The sequence below is a fragment of the Helianthus annuus genome, chromosome 8 (assembly GCF_002127325.2).
Source record: "Helianthus annuus cultivar XRQ/B chromosome 8, HanXRQr2.0-SUNRISE, whole genome shotgun sequence".
Lineage (NCBI taxonomy): Eukaryota > Viridiplantae > Streptophyta > Magnoliopsida > Asterales > Asteraceae > Helianthus > Helianthus annuus.
In genome coordinates this window covers 27,408,154-27,421,490 of record NC_035440.2, presented here as the reverse complement: position 1 = coordinate 27,421,490, position 13,337 = coordinate 27,408,154, and the positions used below count along the sequence as shown (strand labels likewise).

General features: G+C 38.6%; 1 protein-coding gene across 1 annotated transcript in view; it reads left to right on the top strand.

Annotated features, from left to right (window-relative positions):
• Positions 1-9,412, top strand: part of LOC110872484 (G-type lectin S-receptor-like serine/threonine-protein kinase At4g27290) — a 72,635-nt gene extending 63,223 nt beyond the window's left edge. Inside the window, exons 3-7 of the mRNA XM_035976547.1 lie at positions 7,705-7,865; positions 7,960-8,170; positions 8,259-8,496; positions 8,576-8,726; positions 8,799-9,412. Of these exons, the coding sequence (XP_035832440.1) occupies positions 7,705-7,865; positions 7,960-8,170; positions 8,259-8,496; positions 8,576-8,726; positions 8,799-9,086 (1,049 nt within the window). The 3' untranslated portion in view covers positions 9,087-9,412. The remainder of the gene's footprint in view (positions 1-7,704; positions 7,866-7,959; positions 8,171-8,258; positions 8,497-8,575; positions 8,727-8,798) is intronic.
• Positions 9,413-13,337: the final 3,925 nt, after the last annotated feature.

Sequence of the window (13,337 nt, the reverse complement as noted above, 5' to 3'; positions counted from 1 at the left end):
AAGCTATTACTACGCTGCACAAGCAACTTGTTTCGTTTCCAAAGCCACAGAAAAAGACTCTATCTCTTGGCACAGACGAATGGGTCACATTCACTTACGCAAAATGAATCATTTGGTATCAAATGAATTGGTGAATGGTGTTCCTCTTAAAAACTTCCATCTTCAAGACGTCTGTGTTTCGTGCCAGAAAGGAAAGCAAACAAAGAAGAAGCACCCTACTAAGAAGATCAACACGGTGGCAGTTCCTCTTGAACGTTTGCACATGGACTTGTTCGGTCCTGTCAAGCACAAGAGTATTCGGAATGATCAATACTGCCTCGTGATTACTGATGATTATTCAAGATTTTCTTGGGTGGCGTTCATGGCACACAAGAGTGAAACCTTTGGTATTATCAAAAACTTGATCATTCAGATTGAGAATTTGTATAAATTGAAGGTTAGGCGGATACGTAGCGACAATGGTACTGAATTTAAAAATCATGCCATGTCGGAGTTTTGCACTTCAAAGGGTATTCTTCATGAGTTTAGTGCAGCTTATACCCCTCAACAGAATGGCGTCGCTGAACGTAAGAACCGCACATTGATCGAGACTGCTAGGACAATGTTGGTAGAGTCGCAGTTGCCCATTCCATTCTGGACTGAAGCTGTGGCCTCTGCATGTTACACATTGAACCGAGTCCTTACAGTCAAAAGGCACAATAAGACCTGCTTTGAGCTTCTTCAAAAACGGAAACCAGATTTGTCTTATCTTGAACCGTTTGGAGCTCCATGTACAATCATCGATCCTAATGGAAAGTTTGGGGCAAAAGCAATTGACGGATACTTTCTTGGGTATGCCACCCCTAACTTGCGAGTCTGGAATCTAGAGACTAAAAGGGTCGAGGAATGGTCTGAGGTCAGAGCACAAAGGCACACCTTGCCAGTCAAATGTCCTGGTCAGCCTTGGATGTTTGAGTACGATGACTTTTTCAATTCGATCAATGTTGAAGCCGTTGAAGAAAGTGCTGCGGCAAGGATGTTTTTCGAGAGTGACAATGCAACAGTTTCACCGGTGGTTCGTCCAATTCTTGTCAATCAAGAACCATCTTCGTTGAACAATAATACTCTCGACAATGAGGATTTTCATGATGCAACCGAATTGAACGAATCTTCAGAGGATGATGAATTTCTAGATGCAGATCAAGAAGCTCCAACAACATCAGTTCATGGTACTTCAGAGGGTACTCCTCCAGTGAATGCCCATAGAACAGCTGAAGCTACTGCATCATCCTCTTCGTCAATTCCGGGCATTGATTTAGTTGTTGATCTCAATTTTAACAATCTGGGTATAAATATTCCACTTCCAGATAATCCAGAAACAAGGATTCATAATACCCATCCTCAACAAAACATCATCGGAAATGTGCAAAGTGGCATTCAAACAAGAAACATGTTGCGAAACAACAACAATGCAGGCCTGTATGCAGCTATTCGAGAATCCGGGCAACAAAACGATTGGTCTTTCGCGTGTTATGTTTCACAGGAAGAGCCAAGAACTTGGAAAGAAGCCATGAAAGATAACTCTTGGGTTGAAGCAATGCAGGAAGAGCTGCAACAATTCCAGAAGCTTGGTGTCTGGAAACTCGTAGAGAAACCTGCTGGCTACAAGAAGATTGGTACCCGTTGGGTTTTCAAATGCAAAAAGGATGACCGCGGAGTTGTTATCCGGAACAAAGCACGTTTAGTCGTTCAAGGTTTTCGTCAGATAGAAGGAATCGACTACAACGAAGTGTATGCACCTGTTGCACGTCTCGAAGCAATTCGAATCTTTCTAGCCTATGCGTCCTTCAAAGGATTCAAGGTTTACCAGATGGACGTCAAAAGTGCATTCTTACATGGTGTGGTTGAAGAAGAGGTGTACGTCGAACAGCCCCCAGGTTTTGAAGATCCTATCCATCCCGATCGGGTTTGGTTGCTCAACAAAGCTCTCTATGGTCTACATCAAGCACCACGAGCTTGGTATGCAACCTTATCTAACTATCTGCTGGAGAACGGTTTTCGAAGAGGTCTTATTGACTGTACTCTTTTCATCAAAGAACAAGATGGAGATCTTCTTCTGGTACAGGTATACGTTGATGATATTATTTTTGGTTCTACTAATGATGTCTTGTGTAGGAATTTCGAGCGCATTATGCAGGATAAATTCGAGATGAGTGCTATGGGGGAAATGACTTTCTTTTTGGGCCTACAAGTGCAACAAACTGAGCCTGGGATATTCATCCATCAGACTAAATATGTTGGTGACATCTTGAGCCGGTTCCAGATGTCTGATGCAACGCCCATTGGTACCCCACTGCCACAAAATCACGGAATTACTCCAGACTTGAAGGGTGAAGCTGTTAGCCCCTCATATTACCGCGCAATGATCGGATCTCTTATGTACCTCACAGCATCAAGGCCAGACATAATGTACCCAACGTGCCTGCTTGCCAGATATTAAGTCAACCCGAAGGCCTCACATCTTGCAGCTGTAAAAAGGATTTTTCGTTATTTGTAGGGTTACCCTGACACCGGTCTATGGTACCCTAGGGATAATAACTTTGAATTGGTCGCTTTCAGTGATTCTGATTTTGGCGGATGCAAAATCGACAGCAAATCCACAACGGCTGGATGTCAGTTTTTAGGAAATCGCCTAGTCACATGGCAGTGCAAGAAGCAGACATGCGTCGCTACATCAACATGCGAAGCTGAATACATTGCTGCCTCAAGTTGTTGCTCCCAAGTTCTTTGGATTCAACAACAATTACGCGACTACGGTTTTGAATTTCTAACTACTCCTATTTACGTTGATAATTCTGCTGCATTACAGATCACTAGAAATCCTGTGCAGCACTCAAAGACCAAACACATCGAAATCAAATATCACTTCATACGTGATTGCTTTGAGAAAAGGCTAATCGATGTTGTTAAGGTCCACACCGATGACCAACGTGCCGACCTTTTTACCAAAGCATTTGACAAATCAAGATTTGACTTTTTATTATTGGTAAACGGCATTAAGGTCAAGCAAGAGTAAACCAACATCGGAAAATCATTTTTGTAAATACCTCTGTGTGTTTAACTTTTATCTTAGTTTATTGATTTTAGGGGGAGTAAATCCAAAATCTGAAAATCCAAAAACATCGAAAAATTTCAAAAACACAAAAACAATAGAAAAACAAAAATGAGTTTCCTGGCGAGCAAAAGAGAAAATGATAGTACATCAGTGGTCTATCCAAACCTCTTTAAACCTTAAATGAAAAACGATAAGCAGCTCTATATAAGATGTATCGGTAGGCTCATAATTATTTTAAAGTGTGCAGGGTGATATAAACTTAAACCGACTGAAGACCAGGTGGGAACCATTCATTGGCATATGGTCTTAGTACCGAAATTTCGTTTGATAGATTGCCGAGGTTCTGAGATATTCGGTCTTTATGCTGCTTATCATCTGGGTATCATGGTTGTATCTTTTACCGAAAAATAACGGGGACGCAAGTCTAGATCTTCCATGATACTATACATACGTGTACGTACTGCATTCAACCTCAATAAGTGATCAACAATCACATGTCCATAACAAATAAGTGATAATATATCACATCATCCGGGAGTCAAGTTCGTCTCTCTGCTGTACGGAAGTACTGACCTGTTCACGGACTTGCTCCTGTGCCCTCATGCATATGAAAATCAAGTTCCTCATCAATAAGTGATTATATCACATAGGGCTTGTTTTCAAATCAAAATAAGTGAGAATCTCACATCATATACGGTCAAACAGATGATAATCGGTATACTCACCAGTAAGATGAACCCTCGTGCATACCTTGATACGGGAATGTGTCGTGATGTGGATGAACACCGGTCGGTAAGTATAAATCATACCTTAACGTATCCCCTCGCCATGATTACATCTGATAAGTTGAGCTTAAGTGGACAACAATACCGATAATTGTTATAGGATGCTTATCTTAATGTTAACTAACTGAACAACAAGAGCACTTTGGTCTGACCGTACACTGATATGATTCTCTTACCCTCGAAACTCGCAAAAAAAAAAAAGTCTGTAAATATTTATTTACTGCTTTCAGTCTTTACATTTGAAATATTAAAACACACCTAAAATCTGTTTTAATATAAACCTTATAAAAGCCAAAAAGATTTTATTTCTTCTTTATTTTCGATCGTACGATGTTGGATCTCGAGTCTTCGTTACCTGAAACCTGAACGAAAACCGAATTGACTAAATCTTCATAAACGGTCGAAATTTGCAAGTTTTTGAAAGTTAAATCTAAAATTGAGAAATTTATTAAACTTTCAAACTGTCGGACGGTGTTTGATTGAAACATGGTCATACGTGTGTCATTTGTTTATACTAACTGTATTCCAAGCAGTTGTTCTCATTACGCGTTTAGATTTCTTGCATGTGCAGATTCTAAAGGCAAGGAGAACATAGTCGATGACAAGCTTCGGAATGAAGACACGACGTGAAGGCACTCAAAAGATGAAAATGATCGAGTTGCCGCTGACCATCATCAACACCACAAGGATCTCAAGCATTGAAGATCAAGTCATTCACGAGCATAACTCAAGGGGGAGCTTATGTTAAGGGGGAGTTTGTCAACACACTTCCTACATGAAACGGGGAGTTTGTTTATACACTTTTTTGCTTTCAAGATGTGAAGACTTTGAAGATCCTTCGACATTGAAGACTTGAAAGGACGTCAGAGACTTGAAGACACAAAGATCGAGACAAAGCTACAGCCAAGGGGGAGTTTGTTGGTGCACTTGTGTCTGTACTTTGTCTGTATTCTGTATGATATAAGACGATGTTCTTTGTTAGTCTTGTAAGTTTGACCAAGTCAACCATCCTCCTGGTTTGACTTGGCCAAACAGTTAGAACATGAGTGTAACTTGTCTGTGTCGAAGGATGTCACATCGAAGGATAGTTTAGATCCTTCGATGAGCTCGAAAGATGAACCTTCGATGGATGTTGATGGACCTCGATAGATCATCCTTCGAGGTATATGTAGATCCTTCGACAGGTTTCAGATCGATAGATGATCCTTCGATCAATCTATCTGATCCTTCGACCAGACAATCTGTGACGGGTATATATACCCATGTAGTGTGTTCACTTCATTTAGAGAGACACTTGAGAACACAGAGACACTTCTGTGAGAACACACACACACTTAGAGAGTTTGCAAAACAGATTTGTAGACATTGAGCTTGTAACCGAACCTTTCACACGTATTAATACAAGTGGTGTTAATCAGTGAATATTGTGTGTCTTGTGTTTGTGCTTGTTTCATCTCGGTTTGCACTCTAGCTTGGATTCCGCACTTGCTAGTGTGTTTCACATAACAAGGTTAAGGTTTGACCTCATCCTCCGAGGGACCTACAGGTTGATTTCGGTTATGGGGAGAGAGACGAATTTGATGTTATGAGGGTTTGTAATTGTGTAATTTGTGTAACCCTTAAACTCTCTAATAATCCCCTTATTTATACACCCAAGAGGAAACCTAATTAGTTAATAAGGGTAATATGGTCCATCAACAATTACCAACTAATTATTAATAGGTTATTAATATATTTTGATCTAATATAATATAAATGATTATAAAGGCTACAAGATTAAATATTACATTAATAATATATTTAATCTCACAAAAAGCTCAAATGACTTGTATTCAATTACAGTCCGTATAGAGCCGGCACCAAATTGACTCTGATTCTGTGACTCTATACGAATTGTATAGTTCTATACAAACTCATCAATTGATGTCATGATGCCAATATGAAAATTCCCACCACAACCACATGACCAATTAATTTCTTTTTTAAAGGTTTGAATTTTGTTTCAATATGCACAAACGTCAATCACCTATTCCCATTGTTTTAACCGGTTAACCAATGAAAACAAAAATCATCGTTTAATGATTTTCATTAACACTCTGTTGATTGGGGAGTAATTGTTGACTGGCCAGATTTTTGTTATTTCGGTGAAGAAACTTACTATGTTGTTTCAAAGTATCATCAAAAGAAGAGTCAAGTTTGCTATATATCACAACCATCATCCAAATCTCACACCCACATCAATGGAAATTGGATCCATGATTCTACTATTCTCATGTGTCTTATTCTTGCTTCTGTCATCTTGTGCAACACTAGACACCATCTCTACAAATCAAGTATTCAGAGATGGAGACACAATCGTTTCAGATGATAATATGTTTGAACTTGGCTTCTTTAGCCCCGGAAAATCCAAGAATCGGTACCTAGGGATCTGGTACAAGAAGATATCCACGGGTACTGTCGTATGGGTTGCTAACCGGGAGACGCCTATCAAAGATAAATCAGGCATGCTCGAACTTAGCAAACAGGGAAACCTACAAATTCGCAGTGGTGACAATACAGTGATCTGGTCATCCAAATCCATGGTATTCACGATGAGCAATAACACGGTGGTGGTGGTGCAACTTCTGGATACTGGAAATCTTGTTGTGTGGGATAGAACTACCAAAGACGAAAGTGAAATCTGGCAAAGTTTTGACCATCCAGGTAACACACTGTTACCAGGAATGAAACATGGAAAAGATTTAGTAACAGGAATAGAGCGGGTTATAATACCATGGAAGAGTGCAGATGATCCTTCACCAGGTGCATATTTACACTATCTAGATACAAATGGATACCCACAACCATTTGTCAGCCAAGGTTCGGTTATACGATGGAGACTTGGACCATGGAATGGTCTTAAATTTCAAGGTGTACATATGGAAAACCCAAATCCTATTTACTCGGTTCAGTTTGTTTTTAACGAAGAGGAAATATATTTCAAATATGAGCTTAAAGCTTCAGTTGTTCAAAGGGTCCTCATGTTGCCAGATGACATCACAGTGCATTTGCGATGGATGGATCAAACCCAAGAGTGGGCTGTGCATACTATTAGAGCAGCAACAGATAGTTGTGGTGGTTATGGACTTTGTGGGCCGTATGCAAGCTGCAACGCTAATCGGTACCCCCCTTGTAAATGTATGGCAGGTTTTGAGCCTCAGGTTCTAGATGAATGGGATAGAGCAAATTGGTCAAGTGGGTGTGAACGTAAACGGGCTTTAGTTTGTGAGAGTGGGTCTGAGTTTAAGAAAATTTCAGGAGTTATATTTCCGGATACACGTGGTTCATGGTATAATCATAGCATGACGCTTGAAGAATGTGAGAAGGCTTGCAGAACGAAGTGCAATTGTACGGCTTATGCAAATTCAGATATCAGAAATGGAGGAAGTGGATGCTTGCTTTGGTTTGATGAGCTAATGGACACCACAGAGAATGATGATAAGCAGGATCTTTACATAAAATTGGCTGCCTCTGAGTTAGCAGGTACACTGCATCTTTATGGTTTTAACTTAATTTTGAGTTGTTATATACTTCTAACATTATTGTAAATCGTTCGTGAAGGAAACCAAGATTCCCCATCTAGCTTAAACAAGAAAAAAAGGGTATTTACAGCGGTTTTTTTAACTACATCTGTTGTGCTACTTCTATTTATGGTGGCATATGCTTGTATAAAGAAACAGGAAAGGCTTCACATGAAAGAAAGAGGTAATTTAAGTAGCTTTTATTCACTTTGGAAACTTATATAATTCTTGGCACGTTCGTGTAATCGCACATGTTATTTTGTAGAAGACAGGTATGCCCTTGATAAAAAGGATAACAGCGTGTGGATGGAAATGGAAGATCTTGACGAGCTACCTTTACTTAGTCTAAATAAAATAGTCAAGGCTACAGATAACTTTAACATCAACAAAAAGATTGGAGAAGGTGGATTTGGTCCAGTTTACAAGGTAACTAATTGGTACCATAATACAGAAAGGAACTTGTATTCGTACCATTTATTTATCAAAAGTGTAATAAAAAACTGTAACCTTGTTATTTTAGGGTGTGTTGGAAGACGGGCAAGAGGTAGCTGTGAAGAGGCTCTCAGAAACATCCCAACAAGGGATTGAAGAATTCAAGAATGAAATCATTTGTATTGCCAAACTTCAGCATCGCAATCTTGTGAAGCTTCTTGGATACTGCAATCACAGAAATGAACTGATTTTAGTTTATGAATACATGACAAACAAAAGCTTAGACTTATATCTATTTGGTTTGGCTCTCTCTATGATTTCATATAGTACCTTGTTTTCACGCTTTCATATTAAATTACTGTTATCTAAGTAATTCACTTGTGTCAGATGAAACAAGGAGCTCGATGCTTGACTGGCCAAAACGATTTAATATTATACAAGGGATGGCTCGAGGTATTCTTTATCTACATCAAGATTCCCGCCTTCAAATCATCCACAGAGATCTCAAGGCAGGTAATATTCTTTTAGATGGTGACATGAACCCCAAAATCTCCGACTTTGGGCTTGCTAGAAAGTTTGTAGGATCCGATACTGCTACTAAGACAAAGAAAGTTGTGGGAACATAGTAAGAATCTTAAACAATAATTTACGGAGTATTGAATTATTTTTGCTACTACTCCCCCTAATGAATAAGTTCTTTGCAGTGGTTATATTTCTCCTGAGTATGCAGTACACGGACGATTCTCTATAAAGTCTGATGTATACAGTTTTGGCGTGTTGGTATTGGAGATCGTGAGTGGTAGAAAAAACAGAGAATTCTGTCATGATGATCGCAATGACAACCTTCTTGGACATGTATGTTACACTCACTAATGTTTTTGGTTAAACAATGTCATTTTGGTAATTTATATGTTTGATCTGATTCAGGCATGGAGACTTTATAAACAAGGCAGATCCATTGAACTTATGTGTGCATCTTTACGTGCCTCTTGTGTCATCCCTGAAGTGCTAAGATCAATACATGTTGGATTATTATGTGTGCAAAATCATGCAAAAGATAGGCCAACTATGTTGTCGGTGGTTTTAATGCTGGTCAGTGAGAGTGTGTTGCCTCAACCTAAACAACCAGCTTTTTACTCTGGGGAGAGCAGTAGTGAACTTGAGTCTGTTTCATCAGTTGATGGTTCCACGATAACACATTTATACGCCCGATAGCAAGCAAATGGAGTTTCAGATTTACAAAAAGCTATAACATTTTCCCGAAAGTTGCTGTCGTGGATGTAGCAAGAACATTTTTAGTGGCATTGTCATACCTATAGCAGTGTCAAAATGTTCATGCTAATACCTAAATCTAATAAAGGAATTTTAAAAACATAGGGTGTAACAAAGCAGAGGAAGAAATAGCATATGTATGTTAATATATTATTATGGGTTTGCGGTTTTGATATTCAAGCCAAGCTCTTTAACACATGTAATCAAACATTTGGTGTACATATTTTATACAGATTGTTCACGAAACAGCTTGCAAGCGTTTAAAGACATAGGGATTACACTGAGTAGGACTCTTACGTTGAATTATGTAAAATATAACCACTGCATCTCCCCGTTAGTTTTATTTATTTGTTTATTTTTGTAATTACTTATCAATAATTTCACATATTATATAGGTTAACTGGATGGGATGAAGATGGGATGATCATATAATATCTCCTAATAAGTTAGGCAATGTGTAGTGGTTTCAAGCGTTCACACGCTCCCTTTCACATGTATATTTTGTATCCGCTATGGCATGGGGTTCACAAACACTCCACAACCATGCCTGTGACTTCTCTCACAATGAGCCCTCTCAAGCGCTTTCACTCCCCCTGTGATGGTTTTTTAGGCCAAATTGTTGATGTAGGATGGGAAACATGAAACTACTACACATAGCCTCAAATGAAGGGATGAAGATAGGGCCAGCCCCTAATCTTTTTAATAATATATTCATACTTGTTTTATATTTAGTTTATCATTAAGGCGTGACAAACAATAAAAAGAAATCAACTTATTAATTAGTATTTTAAATTTTAACTACCAGGATTCTCTATGCTTATTAGCGGGTTTTCGGTCGGTTTTGGCTTAATTCGTTAAAGTGTCGGTAATATACTTGCACCCGATTTAGACACAAAAGAGACATGCACAAGAAGATTTCGACACGACTTTTACATCGATCATAAACATACAAACAAATATTGATTTTTTTTCAAGCGGCGTAAGTGCGGTCACTACTTCGTTGGCACTCCCTATAGCATACCGTATAAGAAAAAACTCTATTGTGAATGTTGTATGTTCAATCAAATTTAATCTTTGACCTCGAGAAAACCGTAAAAACGAATACGTATCGATACCAATGTAGTTCGAACAATATATACTAATCCAGTTCATCACAATAAAGAATAAAAAAAACAACAGTATTTAATCTGTTTGCGTTAAACTTTTATCAAATCGTAGATAGAAATATATCTTTTACATTATATTTAGAATTTTATAAAACGTTATATTGTGATATATATATATATATATAGGACAAAGATCCGTTAGGAACCACCCTTTATTGCGAGAACCGCGAGAACCAATGTGAACACAACCAAAAATGCCTAAAAATAGCTAAAAAACACACAATTTTTTTAATATTTTTATATAAAAATCGCTACTTTTAGTAGCCAAAAATTTTTTTTTAAAAAATGTTTTTTTAAAAAAAAAAATTTTAGCTACTAAAAGTAGCGATTTTAACATAAAAAATATTAAAAAAATTAGATTTTTTTTAGATTTTTCTAGATGTTTTTAGGTTTTTTTTGGGGTTTAGTTTTTAGCATTTTAGCTTGGGGGGGGGGGGGGTTAGGTTTTTTTTTGGGGGGCGGGGGGTAGTTTTTAGCATGCGAGAACCACCTTTATTGCGAGAACCGCGAGAACCAATGTGAACACAACCTAAAATAGCTAAAAAAAACCCTAAAAAACCTACCCCCCCCCCAAAAAAAAAAGAAAAACCTAACCCCCCCACCCCTAAAAAAAAAATTTTTTTGGCTACTAAAAGTAGCGATTTTTTTATAAAAAAATATTTAAAAAAAAATTTGTGTGTTTTTAGCTATTTTTAGCCATTTTTGCTTGTGTTCATATTGGTTCTCACGGTTCTCGCAATAAAGGGTGGTTCCTAACGGATCTTTGTCCTATATATATATATATATACATATATATCTATATACATATATATATATATATATATAGGGATCAGTTCAAATGAAAGCCTTCCCAGTTGCGAGAACCGCAAGAACCACTCTCCACCAATCAGATCATGCCACCACGACCCCCTCACCAAAATCAAAACTTCTGTCTCCTTCGCCACCGTCACCAGAGATCACACTCCGACCACTACCTCCATCACTCGCGATGGTTGATTTTTGTGGCGGTGTGGTGGTGAACGGTGGGTGAAGGAGCAAAATGTAACACCCCGTGTTACGAAAGTCAAAGTCAAAGTCAAGATTGAAGTCAAAGGAAGAAAAGATTGCTAATTGCGATCTGTCACTCCTTGCTTAATTACTGATTTGACTTCTTTGACTTGTAATCGAACCTTTTATTTTAATTGCTTTAGTTGTATTATGTGGGGTATCTGTGAATAATCGAGGTTTTATCGCATGTTTTATCGCTTATCGTATCGCAATCGCATTCGCAACCCGAATTATGCGTTCTGGATATTGTTTTACGTGTGTGTGCTATTTATGTGTTACTTGTGCATGTTTACTTTATATTCATGGTGATTAAACGAAACACAATCGTAATCTAATCGCAAACGCTAAACGCAAGTTATTTATGATGATTGTATGTTAGATATAGTATTGTGTGGTTATTATTAATCTATCGCATCGCTTAATCAAAACTCGTTCAAATGCATCGCAAAACCCAACACGCGAAACAGAAACGCCGAAACTCGACTCGCCGGACCACCGCGGTCGAATGGCCATCCGACTGGATTGCCATCCGATCGATGGCCTATCCGACACTTGCACTCTTTCCCTTTTTGGCAACCTATAAATACCCACCTGTCACATCATTTGTGATATGACAGCTCCCTCACTCGACCAGCAGCGCTCTAACCTACTTTTCTCTCGATTTCTCGCGATTCTTGTAAGTTTTCAACTCAAATATTGTACTTCTATGATCTACACACACTTCTTCATCATTTTCACCTTTGAATCTTAACTTTTAACCGTGAAATCAGTGGATTTGAGGTGTTCTAGAATGATGTCATCATGGGGTTGTTATGAACTTCAAGTTTTGGCCTCATTCCACCAAGAACAACTTAGATCTAAAGGATTTCCACATGAATCAACACTATTTTCACCAAGATCTAAACGTTTTCAAGATTAAAAGGATTGAAAGATGGTTTTCCAACATTCTTTCAACTCTTTTACACTCAATGCACTCAAAACCGATAGAATCGGAGCTTGTACAGACCTTCTACTCTTTCTTAGTGATGTGTTGGTTCAAGATCTGATTTCTATCTAAGAGACAACTGATTACGGTTTAAACATGAACAACCATCACGAACAGTTAACTGATCGGACTAGGGTGATTCCTGTTCGATCGGATGACTTGGGTCTGGTGGAGTTCTCGTTGTTTAGCACGCTGTCATACGTCTCGATCAAATGCAAGAACTTTTCAACTTAACGAATTTTCAAGTTGCAAAACGATCAGGTTCGCGGGACGGATTGCCATCCGATCGGATTGCCATCCGATCGAACTGCAATCCGATCGGATTGCAACTTAGTCTTCAACACTTAAACAATTTTTAACACGATCAATGCATAGTCATTGCCATCCGATCGGTAGACCATCCGATCGAGAGACAATCCTGCTGTGAACTTATTCTCCAAAGAAATGTCTCGCCGAACAGATCGCCGTCCGATCGAACGACCGTTCGATCGACGACCTGAAAGGTAGAGATACTTCTCTGTTTTCAAAATGCTACAACGAAAACTTCAAAGCTATCATACACAAACACATCCTTACCAAATGAATGTGAATCCGACCGAATGGCCATCCGATCGGATGACCATCCGAACGGATTGACATCCGATCGAATGGCCAACCGATCAGATTGCCATACGATCGGATTACCATCTGACACTTGTTCACTTTTCACCGTTTTACACGCCGTTCTTCGCTTATGCTATCGTTAACTGTTCAGGCTAATCTCTCAACGCTCCTTCCAATCCAAGAGAGTGTTTGTTTGTTAAGCACGATCTGTGAGTATACTCGATCCCTTTTTGCTTTACGCACTTTTGGGTGTTACATACGTTACTTATTCAAATCACAATCGACACACAACGCAAACACTATTTATATGCTAACCGATATTGCATGTTACGTGTTATTCGATGAATGCTTGTATGTTATGTTAACACAGTGATTGTTGCTTGACACCTTAGC